The sequence below is a fragment of the Periplaneta americana genome, chromosome 16, assembly GCF_040183065.1.
Source record: "Periplaneta americana isolate PAMFEO1 chromosome 16, P.americana_PAMFEO1_priV1, whole genome shotgun sequence".
In the NCBI taxonomy this organism is placed as follows: domain Eukaryota; kingdom Metazoa; phylum Arthropoda; class Insecta; order Blattodea; family Blattidae; genus Periplaneta; species Periplaneta americana.
Genome location: NC_091132.1, coordinates 54,983,149 through 54,998,803, shown reverse-complemented (window position 1 = coordinate 54,998,803; position 15,655 = coordinate 54,983,149). Strand labels below are relative to the sequence as shown.

The window sequence follows — 15,655 nt, the reverse complement described above, 5'->3', positions numbered from 1 at the left end:
CATCCCATGCTCCCACCTCTGTTTGCATATGTGAACTCCATAGCACTTTGTTGGATTAAAACTTACGTACTAGTACTTTGTTACATTAATAATAACATTTGGTCCTCACCCTCCTCACAGTAGTTGCTGGAAGTATTATTCATCTCGTGTGACCATAATTCACACTGTTGTGAGAAATTGTCATTCACATGTATCAGTTCCTCTGCATTAGAACGAATTTCTGTTCGAATTTTTTCTTCAAGTTCCTCCGGCATATAACCAAATTTAATATTGCTTCTACATGGAACTGGGCGGTCAGGAAATTTACGTCTAAAGTTTTCACTTGTGCTGCTACACGACTTCTTTTTTCCATATGTACATTTTGAAAATGTGTGCAGTACACGTTCATGCATTGAATGTGTAACCATTGCAAACCAAAACAGAATATAAGAGAATAAATTGTACTTATTCTTAGCTGACTCACTGCATGACTTTACTGCCGGCTAACATAAGGAGTAATATACCACACTATGTTAGTTTTAATCTGGCAAAGTGCAGTGACTTCTTAGATGCAAGCAGCAGCAGTAGCAGGGGGAGGGGACTGGGACCTACTGCTCGTACTAACAGAAACACCAGGAACGTTCACTGGCACACACTGTATATAGGCCTACCTGTAACATCGCAAGGTGTACAGGTTGTTGTGGACTCTGCACAGGGTGGACATGTTGAATCTGAAGGATCTAAAAAAAAATTGAAAATGACTTCTGTGCCGCAAAATGATGAAACTATTTTATACAACTGTGAGTGCAGAATTTTATTATTAAATTAAAATGACTCAATACGTATACTCGTGTACTGATTTAATGAAAATTATAAATCTTATTTCAGTTTTCTAAAGTTATTGCAGACATTTCTTAACCTGAAATAGTTGTAATAAGACATGATTTTAATCGCATGAAAATAGTTTTCTCTTTTGTTACTATAAAATAACAATTTCTATTTTCATTTAATGAATATAAACTGATACGTAATTTTATCATATCAAAGATAGTATCTATCTATTTTTATTTCTATCTATTTCTAATTTCGCAAGATGTAGAATTTGTTGGGAACTCTGAGCACTCAAGGAATGTTGAACCTGAAAAATTTAAAAATAAAAATAAAAGTATGTGATGCCAAAAATGTTTAATGAAGAAATTGGAAGATCAGTCTTATTAATTTTTATTTCAATCTGCTAGTGTCTTAGCAGAGTACAAAAGTTGAGAGCTCTGAATTAGTAACCCCTCAACAAACAGTCTTCACAATCATTTCATTTGCAAGAAGCTTTCTTAATAACTTTATACTTCAAAACAATGATAATAATCAATCACATCTTATTTCAGAAATTAACTGCATCTAAAATTTTCGAGTTTCTTTATGTTAAATGAATAGCAGATATTAAAGAGAAGAAAATTAATAACTTTATACTTCAAAACAATGTAGGCACTTTTCTCTTAGGACACTTAACCCAAAGTCTACAGTATTTCTCAGAATAATAAAAAAAATCGACATGTGCATAGCTGTACTATGCCTCATATCTTTACATAGAACTACGTGTGGGTGCGATCACCTGGAGGCAGGTACACAGCTTTACTATGCTGCATATCTTTATGCACTTGTTCACTAACAACGCGTGGAACAAGAACAAGAGGAATACACGGAAAACTAAGGGAATTCAAAGAGTACTAGGAGAAGAATAGTAGAACAGAGGAAAAACAAGTCGAACAAAGAGAATACAAGGAGAACAAGCGAATGCAAGCAGAACAATATGTAGTCAGGCCAGGCCAGCTGAGAGGAAGGATGCATTCTTACGCAGCAGAGAAGAAAGGGTTAAAATCAACTACAATGAACTGTGAGAGTTGCACCAGGCTGGAATAGACAGCTGGGCTTCAAGGTCAAGGATAGAGCGGGGCTGAAATCTCATCTTTCACCTACCTACTGATTGCGATTCTCGATACTGCTGATTATTGGTAGTACTGAACTGAACCCAGGACCTGCTAACAACAACGAAGTGACCACTGTTAAGTGTGGGAACTGTAGAAATAACTTATGGGTAGATGTACTATGCAATGACTGTGATAATTTATTTCATCTAACATATGTCAAAAGACCAAGAGGGAAGAGATAGTACAATAGAAGAAACGTGGGTATGTAAGGTCTGCGGGAATGAGGCAGGATGAAGAGGGAACTCACGAGCCTTCAGATCAAGATAAAAAAAGCTAGCTATACGAGAAACTAGAGCAAGCATAACAGCGAATGAAGCAATTGCAAGAAAAAATAAGCAGTCATGTCTATTTTTCCTGAATGAATTGACTCGTGTGTACAACAAAATATGCCAAATAAAGTTAACGAGAAAAAATTGTACAGGAAATTAATAACTGAAAATGGCGAGGAGAAGGAGAAGAAAAAGAAATGTGGAGCAGCATGCGTCATCATCTGAGATTCCATAATGCGCCACATAGGAAATCTACAAACTGAGCTGGAGACAATGTTACCCTGTAATTAGAGTTGAGGAAATGAAGAACATAATCGAGAAGCAGGAACAAGAGGATATGAAAAACATCGTACTTCACGTAGGGACAAACAACATGGCAAAGAGGTGTTGATTACATCATGGCAGACATATGCGACTTGGTGATGGAAACGAAGAAGAAATATCCACTGGCAGGGATCATCATTAATGTAGGATTCCCAGACATATTGGAAAAAAATACGGGACACATCAGTTATCACTGAGTAAGTTTACATACTCGTAGTATGGGCACCCATCAAATATGCCAATCTTTCAAAGTGTGTGTGTAGTAAAGTTTACTACATAAACACTTTACTAACTAAGGGTAAGTAAACAAATAGTAAACAAAATTGTTAAGGAGCATATTTGAATTAATTTATGCTTCTTTATGTAAGTTGCCTTCAAATTGTTTTTACTAAGTTACTACAGAAATAGCTACAAAATACGGTACATTAAGTTACTCACATGACAATATTCTTATAAATCAATCTGCCTTGGCCTTGCAATATTTCTCTAAAGAATGAATTTCACTTACCGTAACAATTTTTTAGTTTGAAGAATCATGTTATGAAAAGCAACACAGTCCTCACTGAAGAATGTTTTTACAACAAGCATTCTTTTTACAGACAATTTATTTTTCTCATCAGTCCATAGAGCGTTCATGCGAAAAAATAATCTTTCGACACACGCATTTTTTTCAGGGATACACATAATGAATTCCACTACCCTCTTCAAATTTGAGAGTTCTCCTTCAGTACTTTTAAAAAGATCCATCCAGACTTCATCTAAATATTTGGTATTGCCATCACACGCCTTGAGAAATTAACAACTCACAATAATATTGTTTCATAATAGTTCATCTACAGTCACCTACTATGATGAAGTGCTATGTTTGTAATTTGTAATATGGAATAGATTGCAACTTTTCCATTTTTTCTCAGTTTAGAACTCTAAAATACGGGATGGAAAGCTGTCCCAAAGACTTTTCTCGGGACACAGGACGCATTAACAAAAAACGGGATGATCCCGATTTTACGGAACATCTGGAAACCCTACATTAATGGAATCGTCAGATGGAAGGAAGTGAACTGGAGGATAGTGAAACATGCAAAGTCTTTAAGTGGGTAGTGGAGTATTTTGGTGCACGTTTCATCTCTACCATGCTTATCCAAGAAACTTCATAACATTATGTTATTTCATTTTACTGTAATACTGCATCTGTAAACTCATTGAACTTGAAGACTTCAGCACTTCCCCTACATTCTTACAATGTTGTGTTTCTAAATAAAAGTAGTGTACAAAAGATTCAACATGGGTTGTGTTTCTGTCTTCGTAGTGTGTACCTAAATAAAAAAAATATTTTCAATACAGAAGACATTTTTGTAACATCAAAAAGAAAAATTAGAAATCTGACTTTAATTTATAAACGATTTGTTGGATGGAAAAGGGAGGCCTCCAAGTATGGTTGGCCTAGAGTCACAACATTTTAAGCTCCCTAGATGTATGCCCCTCTTTATTCCTACTGTAGGTTGTAATGGGCTATAACTACGTGAATCAGAGAAATAAATAGAGGAAAAAAAAATGATTATCTAATAATTTTGTTTAAAATTATTATACCTGTAGAACTGCATAAGGAGCAGCAGTCACAGGTTCCAGAAGAAATAGTTGTAGTAGTACTGGTACTAGAACCACAATTACATGGCGGACATGTATCCCCTGTATTTCCAGATTCTGTGGTTGTAGTTACAGTCGTTTCAGTTCCAGTTCCAGTTGTAGTGGTCCCAGTTGTTGTAGTCCCTGTCCCAGTTGTTGTAGTCCCTGTCCCAGTTGTTGTAGTCCCTGTCCCACTAGTTGTACCTGGAGGGTAATTATAACCTAGGTATGTATTGCATTCTACAGAGTATTTTCATGCGATATGCAGTCATTGCCAGACTCTACCTCTAATGGCTAATGAAAAATGGTTTATTAAAGCTAGTCAGAAGTTCGAATTAACTCACACTACGTTTTGATGATTCTTCTGTATGAGTTGAAACTCTGCGACTATAAGACTATATTCATAATTCAAACTTAAACGTAAACATAATCGTCTGACGTAAACAGAAACCTAATGTCAGTATATAAAAATGTGGTTAATTGGTTAATCAGAATAAGAAAGGTATCGTACGTAAAGAATAATCATTTCTGTTGTTCTTGAGCGATATTGCTGACTAATGAAATCGATTTTAGAAAGTAGTCAAGACAATAAATTTCGTTTACATTTTGTGTCCTAGAATTTGGACGCTAAATCCAGTGGTGTAAACTTCGGACCTACAAGACCCTCAATGTAGCAAACCCTTTCCATTAGAGGGTCCGAAAAAAATATAAAAAAACGATAAGTACCAGTAGGTACCCAAGTTTCTCTAAGAAGGCTCCAATTACCTCATACATGTAAGGTACAGAGTGAATCTTAATTGTTGCCATCCTACAACAGCCATGCTTGGAGGTCCCCCTCTTCCGGCCAACAAATTGTACATTATCAACATTAGGTTTTGCGTTTTACCGTAATTTTTTAAAAAGACTAAATGAAAAAAATTATTGTTAATTGTTTTCAAATAAAACTAGTAAATTAATAATGAATTACCAACAATTATTTATTTTAAGGGAAGAAGATAGTTAAATATGGTGTAAAAAGAAGGAAACTAAAAAAAAAGTTTTTCTTTAAAATAATCTTCAATATGTAAAGAATACATCACATAAAATTTAATGCGCATTTATGGTCTTGTCAGCTGCTGTGATGCCTTCTTAAAGCTCTAGTGCACAAAATTTTTAAATGATACTAAATTATGATTCAATTTCCTGTAACTTAATTTTTTTTCTCCTTTAAAATACTCTTTGACATGTGAAAAATATATTACATAAAATCCAATATGCTTTAATGGTCTTGTCACCTGCTGTGATGCCATTTTTAACACTTTACTGCATTGGGCTAAAGTTTTAGTTTATCTTTCAAAATGGCTGAGATATATCTATTTTAGTGAATTACTGTATCTTTGTTTTAAAGACACTAAACTCTGATTGCAATTTCCCGTAACTTTAGTTTTTTGTCTTATTCCATACAAAAAGTTACCTATATATTTGCAGAACTATTGATGTTGTATGCATGAGATTTGGTATACGCAACCCTAAGTCTATCAAAGATCATTAGAGATTGTCATGCACAGGAATATTCTTATCGAATGGAAGCGTAAGTCTTTCTTGTGCTTCCATTCGATTTTCGTCACTCTTATTGTGTGATTGGCTTTGACACAAGCTTAAACTTAAAATCCTAAGCTGTCAGTCTCTAATTTTATGTCATTACAGTTGCATCATCGTTGCTGCACCTCCAAAACCCGCAATGTGCATTTAAACAAATTTTTCAGGAGAAGAAAACATTATCACTTTTAATTCCCTTGATTTTCAAAGCTATATTCCGTGGTATAATTTCATTTTTCGTGTATTCATTGAAATTATACCGAAAGCAGCTTTGAAAATCAAGAGAATTAAAAGTGATAATGCTTTATTCTTTCTTCTGAAAAAATTTGTTTCAATGCACATTGCGGATTTTGAAGGCACAGCGGGGGTCTCTATATGAAAAATTGCCGTGTATAATGGAATGGTACGTGGCTTACATAACGACATTATGTATATTTTTAAATTTGTATTGCGAATGAAGTTTTACAGTTACATAATATGCACATATACTGAAGAATCAACAAAACGTACTATTGAATACATTCAGTATTTATTGCCCAGCAATGTTACGAGGCGCGTCCATAAAGTAACTTTCCCACTCGTCCCACAGCTAGCAAACCATATGTTGCGCGAAGCGACTGCATGTACGTGATAGAGTAATGTCCTGGCATGACGCATGTGCTAGTGGAACTTCCCGAGTGCTCTCAGTAGCTTCATTGCATTGGTTGAAGATGGACGCTCCTATTCCAGCTCCCGACACGTGAAGTGCGGTCAGTGGTAAAGTTTTTGAATGCACAGGGCATAGCGCCAATTGAAATTGATCGTCAGCTGTGCCAGGTCTATGGGCCTAACGTCATGAGCAAGCAGATGGTGCGTTGCTCCACAAAGTCGTCTGTGATGATGGTTGGCCTCCCACTGCGCTTCTCGTCATGCACATTTTGGCATCCTGCTGAAAATTGTCTACAGCAGCAACGCACCATCTGCTTGCCCATAGATCTGGCACAGCTGACGATCAATTTCAATCAGCGCTATGCCCTGTGCATTCAAAAACTTTATCACTGACCGCCTTCACGCAGCAGGAGCTGGAATAGTAACGTCCATCTTCAACCAATGCAACGAAGCTACTGAGAGCACTCGTGAAGTTCTGCTAGCGCATGCACCATGCCAGGACATTACTCTATCACGTACACGCAGTCGCTTCGTGGAACATATGGTTTGCTATCTGTGGGACGAGTGGGAAAGTTACTTTATGGACGCACCTCGTACATCACTACCTGCCAGATGGAGTCTAGCAGTAGTGAACACTGCGTATAAAACACACTATTAATATTCCACAACTTTTTAAAACTGATCTTATTATTCAATGTACTGGCAAATCTGATCTCAACAGAAGTCCAATTTATGATATAATGGAATGGTATGGTATGATATGAAGATCATCAAATGATGTTTATTGTTAATGTGAATAGATATGAGCAGAACGTAATTACCAGTATTCATATTTTAATATTCTGCTGTTTTATTTATATTGCTATTATCCTATGCATGACTAGTACAGATACAATAAGACCTGGATTTTACGTTCCTTGATTTTATGTTTTCCTTGTTTCTACGTCCAATTTTAAAAGTCCCACCAACACTAACATAAGAACAATGTTATTTTTCTTGATTTTATGTTTCCGATTTTCATGTAATTCCTTGATTGTACGTTCAGATTAAGCTTTCAATGGCTAATAATTACTAATGACCTAATTGCGTTATTTAAATTTAAAAAATAACGATTTTACTATGTTAACATTTTGTCAACTAATTAACTAGTTTCGATGTTATTTCCATCATCTTCTGAATTCTGAGTGTTAAAAGGGTGTATCTAAGAATAAAGGTCCAATAATAAATTATTGATTATTCTACACTGATCAAGATAATATAATCAGGTCACTGAAACATTATTACAGAAAAAATATTGCTAGAAAAACAATAAGCGTATGTGCATTTGAAAAGTTGATTCATGATGCAACTCTGATTAAGATAGGTAATGTTCTCGATGCTCTGTATTTCATTTCGGAAAGCAAGCGTGACTTCAATCTATAAATTATGAACCACCGCTTTTAGAGTTGTGTCTCTACTAGTTAGGAATGTGACCAGCATAATCTCAATTAGAACACTTCTTATATTACTACGTCTTAAAAAAACTTGAGGTGCCTACAGAACCCCTAATTTATAACCTTACTACCAAATAGCCTTTCCTGTCCATAGCTGTGCTACCAGATTTTGTCATGCAGTCTGTAAGATAGTTGCAAAATAATCTCTTTGACATTGACACTCTTAATTACCACTAACATTTATTATCATTCAGAACATTGTAATTTCTATATTTAATCATTCTCATTTATATCCGCCTCCCAAATTTATAAGTTCTTATTTTAAAACAAAAGTGCGACTCAATCATAGGTCCTATTCATATATTCAATCACTTGGTCCAAATTTACTAGATGAAACGAAATATGAAATGAAATATTGTTTCAATAAAGATAGGTAGGCAGGCAGACAGATACAAGGACGAACAGGCAAATGACAGATTACATACATACCGGTACTGCATAGATACAGTACATTATATAGACAGGCTGTTATATGGATAGATGGATTTACTGACATGCAAGCTGATAGACGCAGATATATACACATAAAAATAACTGATGCAAATATACAAAAAAAATATTGTTAATAAATTCAATTTGCAAGAAGAGAAACGTCAAGTGTCTTTCCCTCTTTGAATATTTGTTGCATCTACTGTCACAAATGTTAATAATTTGCACTTCAATTCTGAAATATTAAATGCTAAGGCATATGTAGTGTGAAGCAAAAAATGTTGTATAATTTGCATAACCTTTCACATTTCCACATGCAGTTGAACTTGATTCATCAAAGGGACTAAATAAATTATTCCGGAATAAACGAGTGTTGCTATAAAAATAAATAAATACAGTAGGCAAGTAAAATTCAAGGAATAAACACATTCACAATATTACGTATTTTGTACATCACTATAATTTAATTTGTAAAGAGATGCAACAAACTAAAAATCTGAGTGCTCTCTATTGGAAAGCAAGAAACAAAGTACCGGTAGGTTAAATAATTCCAAACATGGCCATTAGAAACAAACCAACCATAATTGAATTTGTAATTTTATATAGGTTTACAGTCTTACAAATGTTTTAATATTTTAAATCGTTTTTGCTTTTTTCATTATTTTGAAAAAATACTGTATTAAAATTGTTTAGTGAAATACGTAGAATATTCTATAATGTAAAATACCAGTATCGTTAATTAAGATACATAACACTGCTCACAATTAAGAATGTTTAATGTTTTTCTGCTTCAGTTTTGCAATATTGTGCATCTGTGAGTCATTCTCAATCTTCAGACCATTCTAGATTTTTTGTAACAATTACTTTATCTTCCACACTTAAAACAACTTTTTTTTTTTTGCACTTGGCTGCAATATCCAGTATGTAACATTTGTTTGCAAGCTGTATGTCTGAAGTTACAGTCTACAGTACATTACCGATATACAACTTGGCCTGCAATTGCTTTTAAAGAGTTGTTGCCATGGTAGAAGAAACAGTTTGACTAAATTCACACTCAACCCTCTTTTCTTAAAATTCCAGTTCTTAGCCTATAAAATGCTTTTGGCACAGTAACTAAAAACAGTATTTGTCACTAATGACATTACCAGCTACCAGAGGATTCCTCTCAATGACATTCTCGATTTAATCTACGTGGAATATGTATTCTTAGAGCTAAATGTCACTATAAGCGAGTTGTTATTTAAATTGTGTCGTAATAAAAATAAGGATGAAAACAGTACTTCTTAATGACTGTTGATGTTCCAAAGGTGTTGCGTCACAATAACCAAGTTCAACTGTATATGCAAAGTAAGGCGGGTAAAAATTTGTTTCTGTACTGTGTATACCTGTTGAAGAATATGTTGTACCAATTGATGTGCCATCTGATGGACAGTTTACTTCTGGACATTGTGTCGTAGTTTCTGTTGGACAGGGTGTACAGGTTAATGGACATTCTGTCGTTACTGTTGTACCTGCAGGAGAAACAATCATCTGTATCCCAGGTTGCCTCTACTATTCTCCAAAGACAACTCTATTTTATAAAATATTATATTTATCATAGTCAGCTAAAAAGCAAGTTTAGTAAATATTTAGTCTAAAATGAATGTTAGTAACATTTTGAAATTGTTTTGTTTAGTCAACTGTCCGAAGACAGATTTTAACCTTACAAATGACACCAATAAGGCATCGCTCATGAGGCAACTAATCTAGGAGATAATTGGGTAGTGTGGCCCCCTGCATACATTGCTGACTAGCAATATATTACACTAATCAGACTTCAGATGTACCGGTATACAAACAATTGTTCTTCCTTAGACACATATTGTCACGTGAGATGTACTGCCTGATAATAGATATACACAACTTTGAAATTATACACTTAAAATTATATATTTTTATAAAATGTATGGTTTTCTTTAGTTCCTACCCCGATACCATGGTTATCAGAAGAAAACTAAAGAAGTTAAATTTGCGAATTTGAAATGAGACAGTAAATTAAGTGGATATTGAATTAAATTTAACGAAGGGGGCTGCTATGGCCCAGCACTGCGACCTGTTAAGATCTATTGCACTGACCCTCTGGTGACACATTCCCAAACCCACACGGCTGACCACACTAAGGTTCTCTGTGTGCCCAGGTTTCGAGCAGGCAACCCCATTCGTCCCTAGGCCAGCACTCTCCATGCATCACCAACGTTTGGGGAATGCTATGGAATGATGACGAAAGGGAGAAATGATGACGGAATGATGTAAATGCCTAATTTGGGGAAAAACGGGAGAACCCCGTGAAAAACTCCAACTGCGACCTTGTCTGCCTCAAGTGTCACTATGGATTTTTTCGATCAAAAAATCTCAGACCAGACCAGGAATCGAACCCGGGCCGCCTGCGCGACAGTCTGAAGGTCTGACCATTCAGTCACCACAGAGGTCCAACAAGTGAATAACTTCAAATACTTTGAATGTATTATAAGTAGTAACATGAGCTGCTGCCAGGAAGTCAAAAGGAAGCTAGCAATGGCAAAGGAAGGTTTTAATAGAAAAAGGAACATCTTCTGCGGACCTTTGGAAAAATAACCAAGGAAGAGACTAGTGAAGTGCTTTGTGTTGAGTGTGGTATTGTATGCGGTAGAAACATGGATATCACGACGAAGTGAAGAGAAGTGACTAGAAACATCGGAAATGTAAATATGGAGAAGAATGAAGCATGTGAAATGGACAGACAAAATAAGAAACAAAGCTGTGTTGGAAAGAGTGGGTGAAGAAAGAATAATGCTGAAACAGGTCAGGAATAGAAAAAGGAATTAGTTGGGTCACCGGCTAAGAAGAAACTGCCTACTGAATGAATGGTGAACGGGAGAAAAGTTCGAGGCAAAAGAAGATATCAGATGATAGACAACATTAAGATACATGGATCATATTATGCAGAGACTAAGAGGAAGCGAAAAATGGGAAAGATTGAAGAAAACTAGGTTTGCAGTGGAAGACATGACCTTAAGCAGAACGCTATGAATGAATAAGTCCCTCTATATGAGGTAAGTGTAAAAATCCTGTCATTATGAACTATCGTACATTCGAGGAATGCAACTTAAGAACCACATTTTATAAGAGTAAGTGGCGTGATTAAATTCGTCATATGTACCAGTAAATATCATTTAATTTATGAGTAGGCACCTATATGGTAGTGAAGAATAAACAGTACATAGTTCATTTAATGACGCTTTTAACTGCAGATGTTATTCACCATCGAGATTCAACGTGAATGAGAAATGGTAGGCTAATTTTGCCTAAAGCCCTCTACCAGAGAGAGAATTTTTTTGCTTGCTAAAAGTCTACGACATGGGACCCACAGATTTACTTCCCTCCTGGAGAAAGAAATGTTAAGAATTTTATCATAGCATATGGGGGTTTAAAATGTAAATATATCTTTTATCACACTTTTAAAACTAAATCTATTGTGTTTGCCCTGATTATGTACATAGTAAGTTTAGAGATCCATTATGACCTCTTAAATTAGATTTATTTTTTAAAAAAGTTGACTATATAGCATTAATACACAGAAAGACAATAGGTTGGATGCACAAAAATTACATATATAATATTTCCTAATTATCTTAAAACATTAGATTTAAAGTTACCTAGTTATAGTACTGGATCCATGAATTATTTCTCACAAATGCTAATCTGTAGCACTTAGATTTTGATGAATTTTAAAGAGTAAGGCATATTTAGTACGAGTAAACTGTGTTGTATTGTTTATATTGTTCATTATCATCAGATAAGTAAACAGAACATAAGATAAATCTGTACTGTGTATACCTGTTGTATCAGTCGAACAAGGTTCGCATGTGGCCACTGATGGGCAGGTTACTGGACACTCTGTGGTTGTTTCTGGACAGGGTGTACAGGGTTCTGTTGGACATTCTGGACAGGGTGTAGAGGATACTGTTGAAGATTCTGTAGTTGTTTCTGGACAGGGTGTACAGGTTACTGTTGGACATTCTGGACAGGGTGTAGAGGATACTGTTGAAGATTCTGTAGTTGTTTCTGGACAGGGTGTACAGGTTACTGTTGGACATTCTGTGGTTGTTTCTGCTGTGGTTGTTTCTGCTGTGGTTGTTTGTGGACAGGGTTCACAGGTTGGGCATTCTGTGGTTGAAATTGTTGTTATATCTGGACATTCTGTTGTTATTTCTGTTGTACATGGTGCGCATTCTGTTGTTGTTATTGTTGTACCTGCAGGAAAAACATTCGAAGAGGAAATTGTCATATGTAACATTACTTCACTCTATAGTCTTATAGACACATATTTCTTATAGTCATATTAAATGTGTAAAACTTGTGACACTGACAACAATAGTGTCAAATAATTTAGTTTTATAATACCATGTCAGCAATATTTTGTAGTTAAACAGTTTAAATGATATTAACTAACTTAACTATTTTCTCATTTCAGAAAGTATTGTGATGCTGCAAAAAAATCTACTTCGATATTTTCACGGAAATGCAAGTTCTCAGCACTTCTAATATAAGTAAATTGATTTTGGGCATGCTATCTATCCGTCTGTCTGTACGCCTATTCGTCTGTTTGTGTACAGTGATTTCTCATAGTATGGATAGGGGTAAGTATGTAAATATGGATAGGGATGGTAATTTTTTGCAAGAGTGATAAAATGTTAAATGACTGTTAAATGCTTATTATCACTGCATCTCTAAAATCCGCTATGTGTTTTTAAAAAGATTTTTATAGGAAAAAGAAAAAAAGCATTGTCACTTTTATTTCCCTTAATTTTCAAAGCTACTTTCGGTATAATTTCAATAATTACAAGAACATTGATGAAATTATACCGAAAACATCTTTAAAAATTCAAGGAATTAAAAGTGGCAATGCTAGTTTCTTTCTTCTGCAAAATCTTTTTAAAAACACACGGCGAATTTTTTAGGTTTAGCAATGTTATGTTTTAGTATTTTCATTTTTCACTACCTGTATATCCCTTGTAATGAATTCTGAATATGCTATAAAAAGCGAAATGTAGGTAGGTACTAAAAATGCGAAATTTGTAATAAAATACTAAATATGCGGAAATGATGAATTAAAAAATGTACCTATCTTATTTAATGATAAATTTACATTTATATAATACATACACTAGTCCTAAAAGGTTCTTTACAACTTTGTCATACAGCATGACTTCTAACTAACACAGAGCAGGAGTTCCCAAACTTTTTAATGTCATGGATCCTTTAAAGCTCATACTTCATTTTGGCGGACTCCATCAAATATTTTGCATAATTTAGACTGGTAAACATATTTCACTCGTTAAATATTTGCATAATACAGTGAATTAAACATCTCTGTTCTGTCAATAAATGATAGTGATATCAAATTTTAGTTTAAATTTTTTTAACACCACCTGAGAATACATAAATACAAAGTTGTTTTACGTTATGTCATGTCTTCACTTTCAAAAACGAAACTAGTTTTTTAGACTCACTGGTCATCAATGGATTGCTGGTATTGCTTTGCAGTTGTCAGTTTTGCAAAGCCTGGCTCAATTGTAAATACCAGTAGGTATTCTAAGTAGCAATATTAACTTTACTTCTTTTATATTCGTTGTTCAAGAAACTAAAGCAGAAAATATACCTACACTACAATACCTACTAATAAATGATATGTCGATGCAAATGTACAGATGATTTCTTTCAGTGGTGTCACTAACTAATGAACATGATTAACAAGGTAATAAAGTAGTATCTGTATTTAAGTATGATTTTAATTCCACACTGATATTGTCAATATGCATGGCCTATCTTCCTACATTAACCTAGAGTCCATGTTTTCCTTCAAAACACTACAAAATGCTAAATGACAAATGTATAAATGCTACAAAATGCTAAATTTCTAATTTAAAATTGCTACAAATCATCACTCTCTAGCTATTGAACTTACTTTGTTCAGAATCAGTATACGAGTCAATGTACCCGGAAATATGCACAAAAAATACTTATAATATTATTCTATAAAAAAAAATTAATGGGTCCTTATTTTAAATTAACTAAACACAATGGAGCTCAACTTGAAAAACTGTGACCTAATGTTTTCATTTTTTTTTTTTTAATGTTAAGTGGAATAAACTGACAAGCGAGACAAATCTCTTAGTAAGCACGGGAAAACGTTTGACTAAGTGCAACTATTTCTATTTCTTGTTGTGAATTCAGTCTAAGTTTTGAAATGCTGAGACTACAAAGCATGGTAGGTATAGTGGACAACAGGAGTGGGCTCATTCACCAAGGATTTACCATTACTTGTAAACGCATTTCTTACTCGTATATGGAGAAGTGAAACCAAATACAGAAATAAGAATTGAGAGGAAGGAGTTTCAATACACCACTAATTAGACCTGAAGATGCCTCTTTATAAGAGGTTCATTCAGGAAGTAAGTTCCAATGGCCGATAAAGAAAACAGAAACATCAATAAGTAAGAAATATTTATTGCACTATTTACAGAGATTCACTGGTAACTTCTCACACAGTCACCACTGTTATTGAGGCATTTATCGTACTGGTGCACCAACGATTGTATGTCCGTGTCATAGGAGTCTGGAGCCATGAAGTCACTGCCATTTGTACTTCAGCGTCATTGTGGAAACGTTTTCCTGCCAGAAAGCGCTTCATGAAACGGAAGAGATGAAAGTCACGTGGCGTGAGGTCGGGGCTGGTCGAAGATCTGCCATCTAAACTGAAGCAACAGATTCCTTGTGGCGTTGGATGAATGGGGCCGTGCATTGTAGTGCAAAAGCGTAATTCCTCTTGTCAGCATTCCAGTGAGAGAGACATCTGGGGAAATTGACCAGAGAGTTCCGAAATTGTGAAGCGCCAGTTCTGCAAAACTGCTTGCCGCACACTTTCCATCAGTTCTGGCATTACCAGGGACAATTAGCCACTATGGTCTTCGTCGTGCACATTGGTTCGGCCTTCAGTGAATTGCCTGCACCATTGTCTGACTATACTGTCGCTCATAATGTCGGGTCCATACACATTGCACAATTGGCGGTGGATCTCTGCTTGAGATAGCTTCTGAGCGTGTAGAAATCGGATAACTGCACGAACCTCGCAGTTGGCAGGAGACAGTATCAGTGCAGCCATTTTCTCCTAGTGCTGTGCAATAACTACTGTCGTCACAAGACTGAAACTGCACTGCATTATTCCCACATACCCTCTCTCTATTGCTACACATGCCCATTCCCGTCCAACTAGTCATGCCATCTCTGAACGTGAATGGAACTT

The 15,655-nt window shown here is 35.2% G+C and overlaps 1 protein-coding gene and 1 long non-coding RNA gene across 22 annotated transcripts in view; one reads left to right on the top strand and one right to left on the bottom strand.

The window, feature by feature from the left end:
- The window catches only part of LOC138716285 (uncharacterized), a 96,294-nt gene that overhangs the window by 33,644 nt on the left and 46,995 nt on the right, over positions 1–15,655 (bottom strand). For 4 of the 21 annotated variants that reach the window (XM_069849197.1, XM_069849195.1, XM_069849198.1 and 1 more), the window contains exons 10-13: positions 12,187–12,603; positions 9,717–9,842; positions 4,148–4,387; positions 651–719 (exon numbers count right to left, since the gene is read on the bottom strand). The exons of 1 other annotated variant lie outside the window; for it this stretch is intronic. In XM_069849197.1, coding sequence (XP_069705298.1) covers positions 651–719; positions 4,148–4,387; positions 9,717–9,842; positions 12,187–12,603 — 852 coding nt within the window. The remainder of the gene's footprint in view (positions 1–650; positions 720–4,147; positions 4,388–9,716; positions 9,843–12,186; positions 12,604–15,655) is intronic. 16 more of the 21 variants (XM_069849201.1, XM_069849196.1, XM_069849202.1 and 13 more) reach the window with 8 other exon arrangements.
- LOC138716288 (uncharacterized) overlaps positions 1–15,655 on the top strand; it is a 68,224-nt gene that overhangs the window by 40,300 nt on the left and 12,269 nt on the right. Inside the window, exon 3 of the long non-coding RNA XR_011336627.1 lies at positions 12,824–12,989. This is a non-coding gene — a long non-coding RNA (uncharacterized lncRNA). The remainder of the gene's footprint in view (positions 1–12,823; positions 12,990–15,655) is intronic.